General features: G+C 42.2%; 1 protein-coding gene across 1 annotated transcript in view; it reads right to left on the reverse strand.

The window, feature by feature from the left end:
- tacc2 (transforming, acidic coiled-coil containing protein 2) overlaps positions 1-17,723 on the reverse strand; it is a 48,241-nt gene that overhangs the window by 10,628 nt on the left and 19,890 nt on the right. Inside the window, exons 4-6 of the mRNA XM_030747533.1 lie at positions 15,644-15,934; positions 4,961-5,064; positions 1,637-3,059 (exon numbers count right to left, since the gene is read on the reverse strand). Coding sequence (XP_030603393.1) covers positions 1,637-3,059; positions 4,961-5,064; positions 15,644-15,934 — 1,818 coding nt within the window. The remainder of the gene's footprint in view (positions 1-1,636; positions 3,060-4,960; positions 5,065-15,643; positions 15,935-17,723) is intronic.

Genomic DNA, 17,723 nt, shown 5'->3' on the forward strand with positions numbered 1-17,723 from the left:
TGTCATTAACTTTAACATACTAACTGAGCTCTGAGTCTCTAGAGTCTGAGATGTAGCTCTTGGGGGGTTTTTTGCAGTTTCTCTGAGGATTGCATGATCTCACTTTGGGGAGAATTTGTGGGGACGTCCACTCCTGAAAAGATTGTAACATTGTGTTAGCACACCTGAATGCTCCAGCCCAACAAGCTGCAGAACTTCTGCTTTTATAGAGGTGCTCACCCTTGCTGATGATCAGTTAATCAAGTACATTAGCAACGCCTGGCTGCTACTTATGCTACCCTTAATTCCTATTAAAGGAGTAATGATGTACTTAGTTTTTCACAGGACTGCAGAGTCCTGTGAAAACTTACTTTTTCTGATGACTGTCTGTAAAATTTCTGGAATTGTTTAGGCATGGTGTTTAATGAGTGTAATGCATGCCTGAATTAATATAAATTAGATATGTATCCCTACAAAAATATAATAATTTATATAGCAGTAGTGTCAAATATGTGCCTGACCCACGGGTCCAATCCTGCTCACTAGATGGTTTGTACGGTATGTGAGGATTGCAGCACGGTCATTGATAAATTCAGTTCTTCAGTAAAATGCACCTCTGTTTCTGGAGTGGTCATACCAGCATTACAGGCATGAAAATGTATGAAGTATTTCTAGATGTTGACAAATTGCTTGAATCATAAAGAGAAAAATGAGTTTAGTTCTAAAATCTGCTGTAATCTGCAATTCACATGCAATAAGATATACTGTTGAAATTGCACATATTTTTAAGGTAACTGGATAAATGGATGGCTTGTTAAATATTAACATTAAGCTGTAGCTTCTCACACAGTTTTCTTACTGTTCCAGCCCATTTGAGATTGAAATGGGCTGTATGTGGGTTTGACAACTCCTGCTGTACTTTAGCTTTCATCCTTTCATCAATAGCGAACAATGAACACAAGAGGGGGCACAAGCACCTCCTTTGTTAAAGGCTCGAAACTGGATACAGATGAAGAAATGTACTGCATCTACTTCAGTAGAAAAACAAGACAGAGTATTTATCATCTAACACGAAAATTACCACAATCCTTTTGTAATGTGTTAAAGCCAAATAAAGCAACACAATAAACCGTTTTTCACTACTATCCATCCATAAGTCCATAGACAGAACAGTGTTAATTGTACTAACTGGATCTTCCATAGGTGGAATTATACCATACATATAATAGGTGATTTAAAATGGCAGGGATCCTCCAATTAAAATGGGTAGGATTCAAATGAGTTTCAATGATTTAATAGCAAGTACAAATGATTATGATGTTTTTGTTAATGGGGACAACAGGGCAACATGCTGTTTCAAAGATGGCCAGATTGAATTAGAGGGGAACAAGGGTGGATGGCTTTGTTGTCCCTGTACTTACAAAAAACAACATAGAGAGGACACACCCCTGGACTTCCTGTGACATATGAGAATACACAGACACAGGTGACAGACAGACAGACACACAGGCAGACAGACGACACTGGCAAAATTGACTAAAGAACCACATACAAACACAGACTAACCTAAAATCCTCACAGATGCATATTTTTTCTGAAAGAGAGTGCAGACTTTTCTGTAAATACATGAACCTCCGGTAACACAGAGTGAACTTACGATTTGATAGGAGTTTTCTTCTTCTTGGCGGGTTTGTTCTGGTTTTGGTCCTCTAATTCCCCAAGGTTGTCGTTGTCATTTTCATTATCGTTGTCATTGGATGACAGTTCAAAGGAGGCGGATGTTTTAGGAGGGGAGTTGGCCATCTTGTTGGATGATTTGAAAGGGTCTATGGAGTCGTCAAAGTTATTGGCATCAAAGTTATAAGATGGCCTGGATAGTTTGGGGGAGTTAGCGATACCTTTCCTTGAACTAAATGGATTAAAGTTTGGATCATCCCACTTGTCGGGTTCAAAGTTGTAAGACGTTTTCGGTACCAGGATTTCATCCTCATTGCTGTTCTGGGTTGCTTGAGGATTGTTGTCCAGCTGTTCTGTCTGTGCTTGAGGTGCCTTTTTCAACCCCAGCTTTGGTTTCCTCAGAGGCATTTTGGCACCTGGCTTCTTGCCTAGTTTCTTAGGTGGAGGAGAGGCCTGATGTGATGCCTCACCACTCTCCTCGGAGTAGTCAAACTCCAGTCTCAGTGACTGACGCTTGGGTATAATGGGCTGCTCCTCAGGATTGGTGATTGGTTCTCTAATAGGAGCCGGAGGACTGGGGTGATGTGGTTCCTCAGCTGGGAGGGGGGGACTCTCTGGAGTGGTGGAAATAGGGGCACACACAGGATCTTTACGACCCAGAACGGGCGAATTGGCAATTTTACTACCTCCAGTCTTAAAAGGGTTGATCTTCTCAAAGTTCTCTGGATCCCATTGGTAGGAGGCACTAGGAGGGATGGGAGATTCGTCTTTGTCTGCTTGAGTATCAGGGAGTGGGATCTCCTCCTGGCATAAAGGTAAGACAGGGACAATAAGGCTCTCCTCTTGGGTGGTGTGATTGGTCTCCTCTGGCAGAGGAGGAGGAGTCTCCACACGGCTCTTTCTGGTTCTTCGCAGAGTTCCTCCTGGGCTTGGTGTTGCAGAGCCTTCTTCTGTTCCCTCCTGAGCCTGAAGGGGGCTGGCTGTTTGAGGCTTTGCCCGCTTCTTAATTTCTGGGGTGCTGCTGGATGAGTCAGGCCTTGGGCTCTCTGGGTTGGAGTTCTGTCTGAGAAGAGGCTTTTTCTTTACAGACCCAGGACGAACTTTCTTGGGCCTGCGGAGTGTCCCTGGGGCGCTCTCAGTGCCTACACTGAAAGATTCAGAATGTGGACGGAAACCTCCTGATGCCGATCCGTCCAACAGACCAGAACTATCTAGTTCTCCTCCCTGGAGGCTGAGAGAACGGGTTAAAGTGTGACTCGTTGAATCTGCAGCAAAAACGTCGATGTTATATGTACCACTGGCAGCAATGGGCTTGTTTTCATCAAAAGCACTGGACAGAGAATGGCAGAGTGGTTCAGCTATAGTCAAGTCAGAGGCAGGATCAGTGACTGAGGTGTCTGCTACTGCAAAGCAAGAAGATTGAGAAATATGGAACATAGCACAAAGATTTCAAGAGCAGAAAAGCAAAATCCAAATGATCTAACCTTTAAATAAAACAAACTATATATTCCCTCCTGAGACCCTGTGTCCACATATGGAGACATTACATTTTGGCTTTGCTGCACCTTATACTTCATTGTGCTCAATAGTATTTTGTACTTTGTTAAGTCGTGTTGTTTTTGTTGTGCTATGCTATAAAATAATCCCAGTGTCCATATCTGAGGACACCTTTTTTCTCACAAAAGTATGTAACAACCATGTAACAAATACAACTTCCTGTTCAAAGAGGAAGCTTGGTACATATCCGGTCCATCTAATCACAAATATCTAGGAGAAATTGAAAATGCATTGGAAACAAGAGCTCGGGTCTCAGGAGGACACAGTACTGTACTAAAGTCTTAAACCACCCCCTTCCCCCACTTCTTTAAAGTGGTCTTGAACAATAGTTCTGCAGGCTTTCTGAAGGTCTTTCGAAGGTTATCTTTGGACATTGATTTTTTTCACTCATTTTCAGGCCGGTCCCTGTACCTGACCATTTTCAGAGGAATGTTTCCTTTTGTTTGTTTGTTAAAAGGCACTTAACACTGATCTATGAATCATTCAAGCACAAAAAAATGCACCTAACTTAAGGGATGAACCAGTGTTGTTTCTGCACATAACAGACAACTTAGTAAAGAACCAATTTTAAAATTTATCTTTAGGCACTTCAGGCAATACTAGGAGCCTGTCTCAAAAATACATCATTTGTTCCCATTTTTGTTTAGTTGGATCTGTGAAAAATGCCAAAGATAAAACAGTTTGACAGGAATAAAATAGCATTTCCGAAGAGCTATTAGCTGAAACTTATCACCAAAAATCAGTGGCAACAGGTCTGATGGAGTGTTGAATCCAAATCTATAATTCTTCAAATCATCAATATGTACAGAGGAGGTCAGCAGAGCAGTACAACAGTAAGTGTCTTCAGCCATCTGTAAAACACACTGGAAGCTCTGTCATGGTTTAGGGCTGCAGTGGTCTTGGGGATCTTTCAAAATTGATGGAATTCTGAATGTAGAAAAGTGCAGTCATATTTTGATCCACCATGCAATACCATTTGGAAAGTGTCTGACTTGGAAGAGCTTCATTTTTCAGCATGACAATGACCCCAAGCACACTGCCAATGCAGTAAAAGCATACCTGGATAGAACAACACACAATGGAACACTATCAGTCATGGATTGGCCTCCCCAGAGCCCGGACCTCAACATTATTGAAGCAGTGTGCAATCATCCTGATGAAGAACAGAGGAAAAAGCAGCCAACATCCAAAGAAGAGCTTTGAATGCCCTTCAAGAAGTCTGGAGAACTATTCCTCAAGGCTACTTAAAGAAATGACAATAAAGCTGCTTAAGAGAGTTCAGGCTGTGCTGAAGAATCTTATTTGTTGCCTTATATACTGTATTTCCATTTATGCTTGCACATTTCAATAAATTGCTGCACCTATTTCCCATTTTTGTGCAAAACATAAAAAAATGAGGGGTGGCTCGAGGCTTTTGTACTGAACTGTAGATCATCATCACTGGTCTGTGGGTGAGACGCAACAAATCCTACGTATGACACTTCAAATTCTAGAGATGGATGTGTTATAAATAATTCAATGAGTGTCTCAGCTGGTCAGAGAGGCATGAAAAAAACACATAAAAGTGAGACTGAAGTGTCCCAAGAGCTTTAGTACTGTCAAAAAACAGAGCCAGCTTTAAATTACAAGTTTATTCCACTAGGTGGTGTAACAATACTTCCAGTAACAACACTTTTTACAATAGTGAAACAGAGCAAGAATCTGTACAAAGCTAAGCACACATCATGGAATAATTGTCCTACTGTACCTTTGTCATCAGTTGTTTCCTTTCTCTGAGGTTCAGTGGGAGAAACAGCTTTCACTGGAGTTGTAGATTCAGGGGTCTCAAAGGCTCCATCAGAATCTGAGCTCCTATAATAAAAGATGAGGAAATCTTACGTACACACTGGACTGTAATGACTTGTATCAGGATCATGAACATCAATGTTCATTCATGTCAAGAAAGGGTGAGAGACGTAATATCATCACGAAGGACGGAATATTTTTTCCAAGCATGCAGTTCTAATATTATTCTTTATGTCACTGTCCTGGAGGTTACACAAGGGTCGTATTTTGTGGCGTACTTGCAGTACATCATGTAGGAAAGGCAGTAAAAGCCATTTCCTGCCATGCGTATTGATTAAAAAAAAAGCTCCAGGGTATAATGTGTTTATGTTTTTAATTCTAAGCTGCTATAATGAGAATGCTGAATCTGCAGCAGAGTGACAGATAACGACACGCCTCAGACAAGGCATCACCTCACAATGCACACACTAAGACTCATCCACACCAGAACACCTCAAGAGCTAAAGATAAAGGAAACACTTGAATTGAAACAATGAGAAATTAAAACACAAGTACACGAGGTGCAGTGAAGCTGGAAACGCAGCCTGGCGACCCAGCTGATCAATGGATTATCTGACAGTATATGACTCCAGTCGCCCATCCTGTCTCACCTCTGTCTGACCGGTTCCCCGGCAGCCCTGATCATGCTGTCATGACGTGAGCCCCAGGAGATACGACGAAGGAGCCCCAGAGCTGGATCGGAGTCTGGGCTGTTCCCATCTCCTGCCCCACCCAGCAGAGTGTCCCAGCCCCATCGAGCCCACTGCAGTGGAGACAGAGCCTGCCACGCACTCACTGCCATGGCTGCCGGTGGGCTACACCTCTCCGCACCACAATGTTACTGCCTGACACACAGGTAGAAGCCCACAGCCAGGATCCTGAATCCAGCCTTTCTTCTGCCTTCTCTGTTTTTCTCTATTGTCTGATATCTCTTTGTTTCTAATCTTCAGTCCTCATGCTGCCCTTCTTTGTCAGCTGTAGCCATATCAGTTTGTCTCCACGCCTCCTCACTAGGAAACGATGTCTCCCAGTCTAAATGAGACCGTCTGCAGAAGCCCACCTCCAGCAGTACTGTATAGTCTCTCTCTCTTTCTTGCTCTCCCTCTCCCTCCATCCCTCTGCCCCTTCCACCTTTTTTCCTGAAATACTTTGCTATATTCACACAGCACAGGTCTAAAACACACCAGCCAAACCCCCTGTGTTAAAGCTCATTCTCTTGATTTATACTACTGCAGCTGTCGTTTACTATATATTACATCCGTTAATCTTTTTTTCTATTCATAGTCTCCATTCATGCCAATATTATGACACAATTCAACAAAATTTGTTTTTTTGTTTTTTTTAAAGCAAAGACAGAAATTTACCCCTAGAAATTTCCAAAGATTTCAGTGGCTCAAATATGGGTCTATACGATGAAAGAGAAGGGCACCTTCACGATGGTCAGTACAGAAACCAAGCAAGCTGTTAGTAATCTGCTATCTCTGGGGTAGCATCACAGCAACAACAGAGGTTTCTCTAACCTCTCTCTTTAGCAGGCTACTATAGACAACATGTTAAAGCCCCAACGGTGTGTCGAATATTAAAGAAACCTGTTTAATACTTGTTTTATATCTCAACTCTGCTAAGGTGCTGTGATGCCAGATGAGACAGCACATGGTCTAGAAGTGAGCCAGAGCTGTAATCTCTGTGCGGGCCTAGTGTGTCCCAGCAGGATAAGACTGGTATGCCCACAAATCCATCTGGATCAGTCACTAATAACCACTATTATACATTCAGGTGGTCAGGCAGGAGGCGCCACAGACAGCTTCAAGGACAAGGACCCATTCACGAGGAGTCATATGCAACGAGCAAATAAGCATACAGACTACCAATCTAGGTTTACTGTACAGAAATAAAGCTACTCGGTAAATTCATCTGTGATAAGAGATTTCGCTGCCTGGAAATGGTTACAATAAAAAAGCTTCTCTGTGGAAGTATGCAAATAAAACAAAAAGGAAATAACGAGGTAATTAGGGCTCATTTCAGTGCTCTGTTTACGTCCTTGTGGATAACATTTTTCATGCACCTACAAACACAGTGTTACTATGGTAACTAGAGGTTGCTCCCGCCATATGTTCCACTACAGTGGCTGTGCACAGTCCAAAATACACAAACAAAAAAGGCTACCCAACACAGTTCTGTGAAGTATGTTATTTAAGGCAAATAAAAGCACATTGAAGACATCCACAGAGGTAAGCAGCTGTTGCACCAGCATCCTTTTTTTCAAAGCTCATTAACGGGTTTACATGAAAAAACAGAAAAATGTGATCGTTTCTATTCATTCCACACTTATTCCTCCATAGATATCAATATTGGCCATCATTTTTCTAATTTATTCCAATGGCATCTATTCGATCAGGCACTCAAAGAGATGCTGTAATTAAATGTGGATATCAACCCAATTAATAAGGTGAATAATAATCATCTGGGAATGCTCTCTGTGTTAATCCAACCACATCAGCAGCAGCTCTTAAAAGCTACCTAGCAGCTGATGAAACATAGAAAGCAGGAAAGCAGCGTCTGGGAGAGCAGTCGGGGTATGGGGGGCGAACGGAGACAAAGAGAGCAGCAGTTAATAGCAGCCTCTCACAGGCTGAGATGACTGCCTGGAGACAGAAATTCTGCAGCGTGAGGCAGGAAGACGCTGCATTTTAGACAGCCAGATGTGTCGCTGCTTCCAGCCAAATCCAACTCAATCTGTTTGAACAGCTTTCACAGCGCTAGAGGGAGAGCCATTGGGTGAAAGGGGAAGTGGGTTTAAACCGATACAACCAGAAACCAGCTCGTAGAAGACATTTTAAGAGGCTGAAACTGTAAATTGAGACAAGCAATCGTGCGTTCTTCACAAAAAATGCTAAACCTGAAATTACCATTAAAGAGAGAGATAAGGAAGCACAAAATGAGATGGGGGGGGGGGGGAGAGAGAGAGAAGGGAGGGATGATGGAGGCAGGCTGCTGGTCTCCAAGCTACTGTTTGATTAGCCTCAAAGGATTAGCTGCTGCACGCGCCCTCCATCATTTCTTGACTGTCATAGTCGTCTAAAGCAAAATCTCTACAATTGATTATGTCTTTGTTTTCTGCTAACCATCCAGCAATCTCTCCAATCTCAGCTCTTGTGGAGCTTTTATTGTCAGGCTGATTTGCTGTTAGCATTTAGGGCATCAAAGAATCTACTGTCCAGCCAATAAAAGGGGAAAGAACAGCAGGCTTTCATCATCATAACGTGGCAGCAGCAATAAACACTTACTCTGTTGCATGCTTTATAGCAAATATGAGTGACAAAAATTATCAATGAAAAAAATAGAGCAAATTTTACACTGTGTCTTTTCTTACATGATAATAGAGTAAAGGTCAGTTTTGTTTTATATTTACAAAAGAGAGGGAAAAGAAGAATATCATGTGATAATAAACAATATACTATGCCCGTCCTATAGAGTCTAAATCAAGAGACCAACAGAGGGAGCGCTGACACATTTATCCAACTGATGAATGAGTCTGAATATGAAGTATTGCATCACAGCCACTGTACGCTACAACCTATTTTCATTTTTCATGCTAGTAGACACTTTCTAGGATATGATTAATAAGGAGCAGCTTGCGGAGGCTTTATAATGGGAAAAAAAAACCAACAACAACTAGGACTTCTGCAAATGATTCCTAACCCTGCACTCTCTACATGTCATATTAAAATAATCTCCCAAAGAGCAGATGTTTTGCAATTTTTGTCTCTCATCTCCATCCAGGTTGATGCAGATCAGCGATCACCTGTAATCTGGGGATCATTTGTCCAAAGAATCCAAAGTCTCAGAACAAAGAAGCCATTAAGACAGAGTGTCAGACTAAGATAATCTCTCTGAGTAATGCCTCACTCAGCCTAATCTGAGGCCATGACTGCAAGCAGATGGCACATTAAAAGGCAACAGGCCAGACTGATGCAAGACAGACACTCAGCATGAAAGGGGCTAAACATCAGATGCTTGTTTCATTCAGGTTGATGCTGGAGAGACAAGGTAGGAGAGAGACAATACCCCAGTATCAATGAGAATGCAACACAACCTGGACTCTCGCTTGATACTAAAATGAGACTAAAAAGAAATAAGTCAGTCATTTGGTCATTTTTCTTAAACACGCTTTGATGTGTGAAAGCTTTATATCAACGCCTTTAACAGCTGAGGGAGTAAAGCAGAAGTCTTACTATTAATGGCTGGGATGGTTCGGCACACCTATAAGAAAAACAGCTGCTGACTTTTATTACAGCTGGCCTGTAATAAAAGCTCATAGCTGTGAGTTGTGATTATTAATCTAAAAGTATGCAGTCCTCCAAGGCCTGGACTTTGTAGCGCTTTAAGCTGAAAAATGACTTTATTATGCCATGAATCATTCATTTCTACATTACACACAGCACATAAACACAAGCGCTCAGTCCATTTCCCTGATCTCTCTCCTCTGTGTCTCCCCCGGCGCAGTAGTGTGCGTGAGTTATAAATAAAACAAAGCAAAGTGGAGCACTCTTGCTCCGTCTCGCTCCTTCTAACTCCCTTTCTCTCATCCACTGATATTCCCGAGGTAACTTCCCCCCCCTACCCACGCACAGCGTGTTCTATTTCAACACAGCCACCGTGTCCCGCTCCCAGCGCGTCAGACGCGTCCTCCTTCCCGCAGAACGAAACATCACCCCACCAGCTTCCCAGCGGTACCCACTGCACTGCATTCTGGTTCCCACGGGTGCTGCTAAGCCGCTGTTATGTGTCATCCATACAGTAGTCGCAGGCACAGCAACACACATGTGCCAGCACACGTGCTCTGGTTTTCTCATCAATATTTACATCACAGTAGCAGAAAAACAACAATATTTGCATGGTCAGCTGGCTGTGCCTGTTATATCCCGGAAAGGTTTTGTGGCAGAATGCACAGGGAAGATCAAATTGGATGAAGCAGGAATGCTTCAAAAACAATAACGGGGGGAGGAAAATTTTAAAAAGTGACCCACAGAGATTCTCTTCAGCCTTCATTGATGTATCAGTGACTGCAGACTGAGCATTTGTGTGGCATGGAAAACTAAGTCAAACCCATGAATTAATTATAAAACAAAACAAAACAAAAAACATCACATGACAGTCCGCCCCGCTTCTCAATCAATCTATGATCTTATTCTCCTTGTTAGTGTTAGTGGGTTTGATCTGAGCATCTTCAACAGCACCGAGCAGCAATGCAAGTTAAGTTAATGTTAAGTTAACTCACATGTGTTCCTGAGAGGGACAGGGGGTCTGTCCTTGCTCCATGGACTCGTTGGCTCCCATCCTCAACTAGCTCAGCACCCCTGCCCCCCCTGCCTGTTCCTGCTCTCCAGCCACCCTCCACATCCACCTGCTATTCCCCCAAAACTCCTTCGCCTTTTGACTGTGATCCTTGCAGAGTAGGCAGGCAGCCTTTATCAGAAGCTGGCTGAGCCTACAGTGCTGCAGTGCAGAGGATGAGCAAGCTTCTCGCATCGGGAGCAAAACAGGGGATGATTAAGGGCTCCTCACTTTACGCACATCATCTCCAGTCCTCTACACCTCCACAGACTGGGAATATGCGCGCTTCATATCTGCTGTTAAATAGTGCTGCAGGAGGAACGAAACATCCGAGAGCACAATCTAAAGGAGGGAATAATCCAAAACAAAAAGGATAAAACAGTAATCCTGTTTTCTTGCATGTGTGTCTGTGGTGCCTCTTCTCTATTCGGTTGCTGATATCACTGAGCGGTGTTGCTGCTCTCGCTGCCTCCTCCCCCCTCTTTCCTCCACTCTCTCCCCTAACACCAGCCTCCTGCGCCTTTAAAAAGACAAGCAGCCTTTTTTTTTTCCTTTCATCTGCTACTGCAACTATGGGGGAGCCAAACAATAGCAGACCCCCCCAATCCAGTCTGACTAACAGATGCTTTTTTCCTTCACTGTGTCCGTTCCCTTCTTCCCTCCCTCCTGCATTACCAGCACCTTGCAAATTCGCCTTTCTCCTGCCAGGATCCCTCTCACTCACACAGCGAGTTGCATAGTGAAAATGTCATTTTTGTGCCTCCTTTTCACACAATGGAAGCTTCCAGCACTCCGCTTAGCCAACCAGAGTGATGCACAGGGTAAACAATAGACTCTGAGAAACTATGTGTGAGTATGAATGTGTATTATTCAACTTTAACTCTACTATAGTCTCTTTCCTTCCAGCCAGTAAAACAGTGGCTCTGTTAACAAAACACAAATTATAAAACAAAGAAAAAATAAATATAATTTTTAAAAAAATGTGCCACGGTGTTTTCCAATAAACATAAATTGCTAAATGAAATGCATCTTTGTGTGACAGAGAGTGGCCAGTGTCCTGGAAATAAGAGCAGGAACGATATATTTCCCGTTGACTGTCAGTGAGCAACAGGAAAGAGGCACTGGAAATATGAGAAGAATAAATCCATTGTAGACTCATGGGAAAGTGAGGAATTGAGGGCTCACTACAATAACTTGAGCCCGAGGGACTGGTAGTCACACAAAGGTGCTGTTTTGAGGTATCAGGTGTCGTATCTCTGCCTAGGAGGATGAAAAAGACAGAATGAAATGGGCAATCTCCAATTCCTTTGCACAAAACAGAGCACAAAACCTAAAACGGTATCGGGAAAGAGGAAGTGTTTGCATGTAAACATGGAGTCCATTAACTGACTTTCACAAAAAATATTGATATGATGTGAGACTCCAACGGGCTCAATCAATATTCCACGACCCAAGGGGACAAGCACACTCAAAACTCCCAACTCCCAACACAGACCCCCTCTAAAAAACATTGATTGCCTAGTGTTCCCCCCAAGGTTGATTGCTTTGGAAGGGGGGCAGCACAGAAGTGGGTGGAGACTGGGTGGGCTGGATGTGTGGAAGCATCTTTCTCTGTTAGTTTCTCTCTTTTTTTTTTTTTAAATAAACAAGTTTGTATACACACACACACACACACACACACACAACTTCTTAAGAGCACATGCAAATTTGCTGGATCTTGCTGGATTTTTTATTGCACTTAGAATAATGGGATGATTTTCCTGAGGAGCAGAGTGGTTTCACACAAAGACAAGCACAGTGAAACCAAAAGCAGAGGAGAGAGACTAGCACATCTGGAAATGACGGCAAAGCAAAGTGGATACTCTCTAAAACTAAAACAAGAGAAATTAGGTTAAAAAATGTTTATTTCTATTCTGTTTCTACTGCCTTTGAAACCTCAACACATACAAATTCTAGCGGTTTCCTTTAAGGCAGCACTGTTTGCGGAGTACATGTTCCTGTGATATTGAATGACTGACGTAAACATCCACCTTTTCTCGCAGCTTTAAGAGCCTGGCCTCATGCTTGAGCTTCAACTGCACACTGGAACAAATGAAGAAATAAAAAATTCAACAGACTCAAGCTCTGGAAGATATGGCTCTGGCAGTTTTTTCTGAAAGATTCATAGCGGCACTCAAGAAGAATCAAGGTCATCACAATCTATATGCTTTCATTACTGGTGGAATCTGTTAAAAAATAAGTTGCATTGTGAAAGGAAGCTCAATGTAAAGGGTCCACCTTATTGATGAGTAAAGTCTCAAAGTTTGTCACAGGCTTAAAAAATAAAATGATATGCTCCATAATTTGGCAGAAAAATAATTAAGGAAACAAGATTACTCTAACAATCCTGAACAAAAACTTATTATTAATATTCAGTAAATTATGGGTACTGCCTCAGTGGGTGATGACCCAAAGAATGATTTGTGGCTCAGACAGCAGTAGGGGGCATTTTGCTGCTGTGCCCCACTTTTGCCCTTCAAGGGAAGGGTCATTGCAAATCAGTGCAAAGCTGTACTGAGAGATCACCTCCTGACTGGAGTGTTCACTTCCAGAATGCTCCCATTTACAAAGCACGAGGGCTCACTGAATGGTTTGAGGAAATTGGAAATGGGACACTTACTCTAAATAAACACAATAATTCAAGCCATTCTAAGATACGTTTTTGGGGAATCTTGATTTTAGAGGATGACACGTGCTCCTCTGATCCTCCTGCCTTGCTGACTGGGCATTGTAGTCTGGAGCTTTGTTTCTTAATCACGTGTGGGGTGCCTCACCGAGTGTGCATTTACAGTATATTTTGAGATTCAGAGGTTTAAGTTAAAAACAAGAGCAGGGGAATAAATGGAGCACCTCAGCTTAGATAGCCATCAGTCTAGCATCTTAATTGCAGACATGTGGTCACATAAAAATAGCGGTGGGAACACATTTATCACAAAGCCATTTCAAAGAGGAGCACAAGTGATTTAAATACTGTAACCTTCCTTTGTCTATAGTCTGAAATAGATGAAAGAGATGACTAATTAGAGTAATCAGCAATTAATGTAACAGCATGGGAGGAGCCTATTGTTTGAGGGGGTTTTTGCAGGAATCCCATCAGCTGTCAGGAACTGACTTCACAATAGAAAACATGTGGGAGTCGCCAACAGATTAATTATCCTGAATATTTGTCTAGTCAAAAAAGGATGGCTGCGTTGCATTCATCTCAGAGAGATATAATTATTGCTCATGAAAGTCAATGACTCATTTATGAAAAAGGAAAATAATATATGTTTGTTTTTGTGTGACTGACATTTTCATTATCTCATAGCTACAGAGGCCAATTTTCAATTAGAGGACAGTTTTAATGCTGGCAAGTGTATCTCTTGGTGACGTGCCTTTGAGCAAGGAAATTAATGTCTACGAGCACAGAGGAAGTTGCTGCATGGACTCGAAATTCTATTAATATAAAAATAAATGTATGCTTAAAATCTATTTATTTGCACTGCACACGACCCTTAATGCAATCTAATATAGATTAAAAGTATATATACAGCCACACTGGCACTGTTGCTGTGCAGACAGACAAGAAATTCTAACATCCAATCAGAATATTCCGGTTGATGTTACTGCATCGGTGCTCCACTCCTCCCTAGTTCTGTGTAACGGGCCTCTCAGATATAAATAATGTAGCATCAATATGCTCGCCTTGCATTCTCAAAATCCTGGTCAAATCTGAGTGAAAGGTATTCGTATAAAGCGAAACAGTGACACGGTTTACATCTGTCACGATCAAATGCGTAGGTCCACAAAGGGTTGGGTCATTTGTTCTAATTTAACATATGTGCATAATCTGGCACAGGAGAGCTGGTGTGCATTTCATATGTGCTCAGGGTTACTACAGCATTCAGACAGCAGAGTGCAGACACAGTCTGGCAGTCTAACATAAAGACTGGACTCTGCAAACCCTCTGCTGGTGGTAAATAACACTGCAACAGGGGGGGAACTGGCTGAGTCATTCCTTCTAATAAAATAAAGTCTATGATACAATTGCAAAGGCCAAAAAGGCTGCAGGGGGGCTGTTTAAAGGAATAAATTATGTTTGTAATAATAATCACAATTTAAAATGATTCAGCAAAATAAATAATGTGTTTTGCATTGAAACAAGTTAGTTAAATGTCAAGACACATGCTATAACACATTAAGAGATTATACTGGGCAAACTGCACTAATAGTAAAACGTGCAGTGTGTTTAGATGTCAATATATACATTTGGTCCTGGTGTTTTTTGCTATTTTCACCATTAGCAAGCCACAATTATACAGTATGCATTTGAGTTTCCATGACCACTAAGTTAACATTAGCAAACCCTATTTGCTTTGAATCCATGTGGTGGACATGCATAGCAACGCCATACTGTAATTTTGTGAGTGCTGTAATGAGACTGGGTGTTGACATAGCAGACAAACGTTTCTGTGGTTTTCATCTGGAGAATGTCAACAATACTGTATATAATTTATCTAAATATGGTTAGTACAGTCAGGAGATATACTCCACGATTCTTCATAGGAATAATTCAATATTTAAGTAAATACACTTAATGTCTTCTTGAATTACTTGCATTACAGATTAATACCACATTGATGGTAAATATGAAGAGACAAAGAATAAAAAATGTCTTTTCTGCAGTGAATCCTGTGCCATCTATTGGCTGACATAAGATCCCAGGAAAGTGGAAAAGTAACTGAAAGCACGAAAGACATAGTCAAGCACACAGCGATTTCATATTTAGACAGTTAGCTTCTTTCCCCCTGTCTCAAGTCTTGATGCTAAGGTAACATAACCACCTACCTGCTTTTTACAGTGTAGATGTGCTCTTTCTCTAGACTCTCAGCAAGAAATTGACTAAGAATATTAACCACAATGCTTAAAAATATTCCTTTAAATTTGAATATTTAATTGGCACAGTTGATTAAAGTTTGACTAGTTTTCTGTTCAGCATCTCTAAGAATCAAGACGTGGTAATTAAGTGTGCCAGATGTCAGTTTAATGCTGTAATTTGACCTGAACTTGACATGGGTTAACAGGATAAGGAGAAGACTACTTTTCGTGAAGCAGGCTAAGGAGACAAATGTCAGCACTGAACAAATCTACTGTAAGACATCAATGAAGACACAAAGTCTCATCACCATTTTTACCACATCAAAATGTGAGAGCCAAAATGATGACGAGGTTCAGGAACGGCGACTCATACCTTAAAGTGACATGGCAGGGTGCAGAAGCAGGGTAAACGTCCTCACAGTGGTCAGCAGAAGATGCAGGAGGGGAGGCAGGGACAGGGTGAGGAGGAGGACAGGGGGACACAGGCGGGGTTGGCAGAGCTTCAAGTGCGTGACCCTCTGGAAGTGTGGGAACGGGAGTAGGGATCTCTGCGGTGTCTTGGAAGTGAGGAGGAAGGACAGGCAGGAGGTGGCGTTCAGAGGTAAGTGGTTGAGGAGAGGCAGGGGCCAGGTGACCGCTCTCTGCTTTATCAGCGAGGGAGGGCCTGCATGGGGGGGGAACACAAAACATCAACAAACAGAACAAAACAAGAAAGCCAAGCATGGAGATTTGGAGTACCCACTCAATTTTCCTCCAAATTCCTGTACAAATGGCCCATTAAATGAACTCACCCCAGAGCAGAGTAAGAGTAAGGTGGATCACTGTGTTCTGTGCCATCACTTAAACCTAGCAGTGACTTGAAAAACAGAAGACTCGCTCCAACCATTCTAAGAACGTTTCGTCATTTCTCTCATCAGTCCCCTCATTTGACAGTCCATGCTTGCTCGACTTGCCCTGAAGATGTAGCTTGTTTGAGGGAGTGCGGCTCTGTCATCATTGACCACCTGGTGGAGTGGATTTGGCACCGATCCAGGCCCTTCTTATCAGGAGTGGTAGGCTCTTCTAATCTGGCAGGCAATGCGTTGGACGCCCATGCAGCTGTTCCCCACTTGGGGTATGCCTCCTGTTTAGTGCTAAAAATATCCCAGTAGCCGCTTCTGCAAAATAGAGCTTCACAGTACCTCCATAAAGTAAAGCACATTTACGGTGCTCACGCTCAACCATCTGCTGAGCTGCACTTTTTAAACGTCCCTGCCAGCTCAGGTCAGACTAAAACAGAGCTCGGTTATTCTCCGTCTCCCGCCAGTAACGCCTGAACTTAATAACATTTAATGAGGGTGTGTGCTTTTCTTAAGGGTGCTGCAAGTTACAGGTTACATTTAACAGTGTGGTTATTGTCATTCCACTATAAAGTGGGGAATTTTCTAATTGATGCAAGGCCACTGCATACATGATTTTAAATGTTCTCTAAGTTCCAGTATCTCTCTCTGTTTTTTTTTTTTTTTTGGTCCCATTCCTCTCTTTGCCCACAATCAGAAACTTACACCAGCAGGCCAAAGCTATACATGTGTCAGCATCTGTGGCCAACTTGGCACATGCAGTCTGGAAATAGAAGCAACAGAGTCACAACGTAGTTTGAGCAAAGTGTCATAAGGCGCACTGCTGCCTCCAAAGATGGACAAAAGGCATTCTGGGGCATAAAGACAAAAATATTTATTATTTTCTGATTCACTGCCTTTCAAGCGGTGATAATATCAGCTGACCAGCTCAGGTTAACAGCTGGAGATTTCTAATTTAGTCAGTTCTGCGTCCAGATACAACGTGCCTGAAGTAACTGACACTTTTTTTTTTTTCCCCAAAGTGAGATGATCAGATTAGATGGAACACATGTGCTCATTTACAGCAACACATCAAACAGCTTAGTTACACTGCTGGCATTAACACCTGGAGTCTGTTCAATGCAGAATTTACTGTAAGTAATTCAGCTGTGCGCATTACTCAAAGACACCTCACAGGCAGTTCAAAGAGAACGCAGATATGACAGGGCATGCATTTTCTCTCGGTTTTCAGAAAACAGCATTGATTCTCAAACCTCCACGTTCATGAATACATTTCAATATATAGAAGTGACTTTCCCTGTACAGCATTCAAGCCGCACACACAAGTTAAAAAAGTGGGAAACAACAGGACACCAAGTCCAGAGAGCGTGTTTCATGAGAAAGTGATTTTTTTAATGCTGACTGCTGTCCTCACACATGAGTATGTTCAAGAATACACTGTATGCACACTATCTGCCAGTGTTGAGCTTAAAATATTATTAGACAGACATAAGGGTTTTTTGTGTGTTTTTTTTTTTTTACTTGTGCCGGCACAGGCAAATGAACCTACTATTACCATGGCAACACATCTATTTACAGTACAATGTGGGCTACAGGTCCTACCTCTGTTTCACT

This window comes from Archocentrus centrarchus, chromosome 15, assembly GCF_007364275.1.
Source record: "Archocentrus centrarchus isolate MPI-CPG fArcCen1 chromosome 15, fArcCen1, whole genome shotgun sequence".
Classification (NCBI taxonomy): domain Eukaryota; kingdom Metazoa; phylum Chordata; class Actinopteri; order Cichliformes; family Cichlidae; genus Archocentrus; species Archocentrus centrarchus.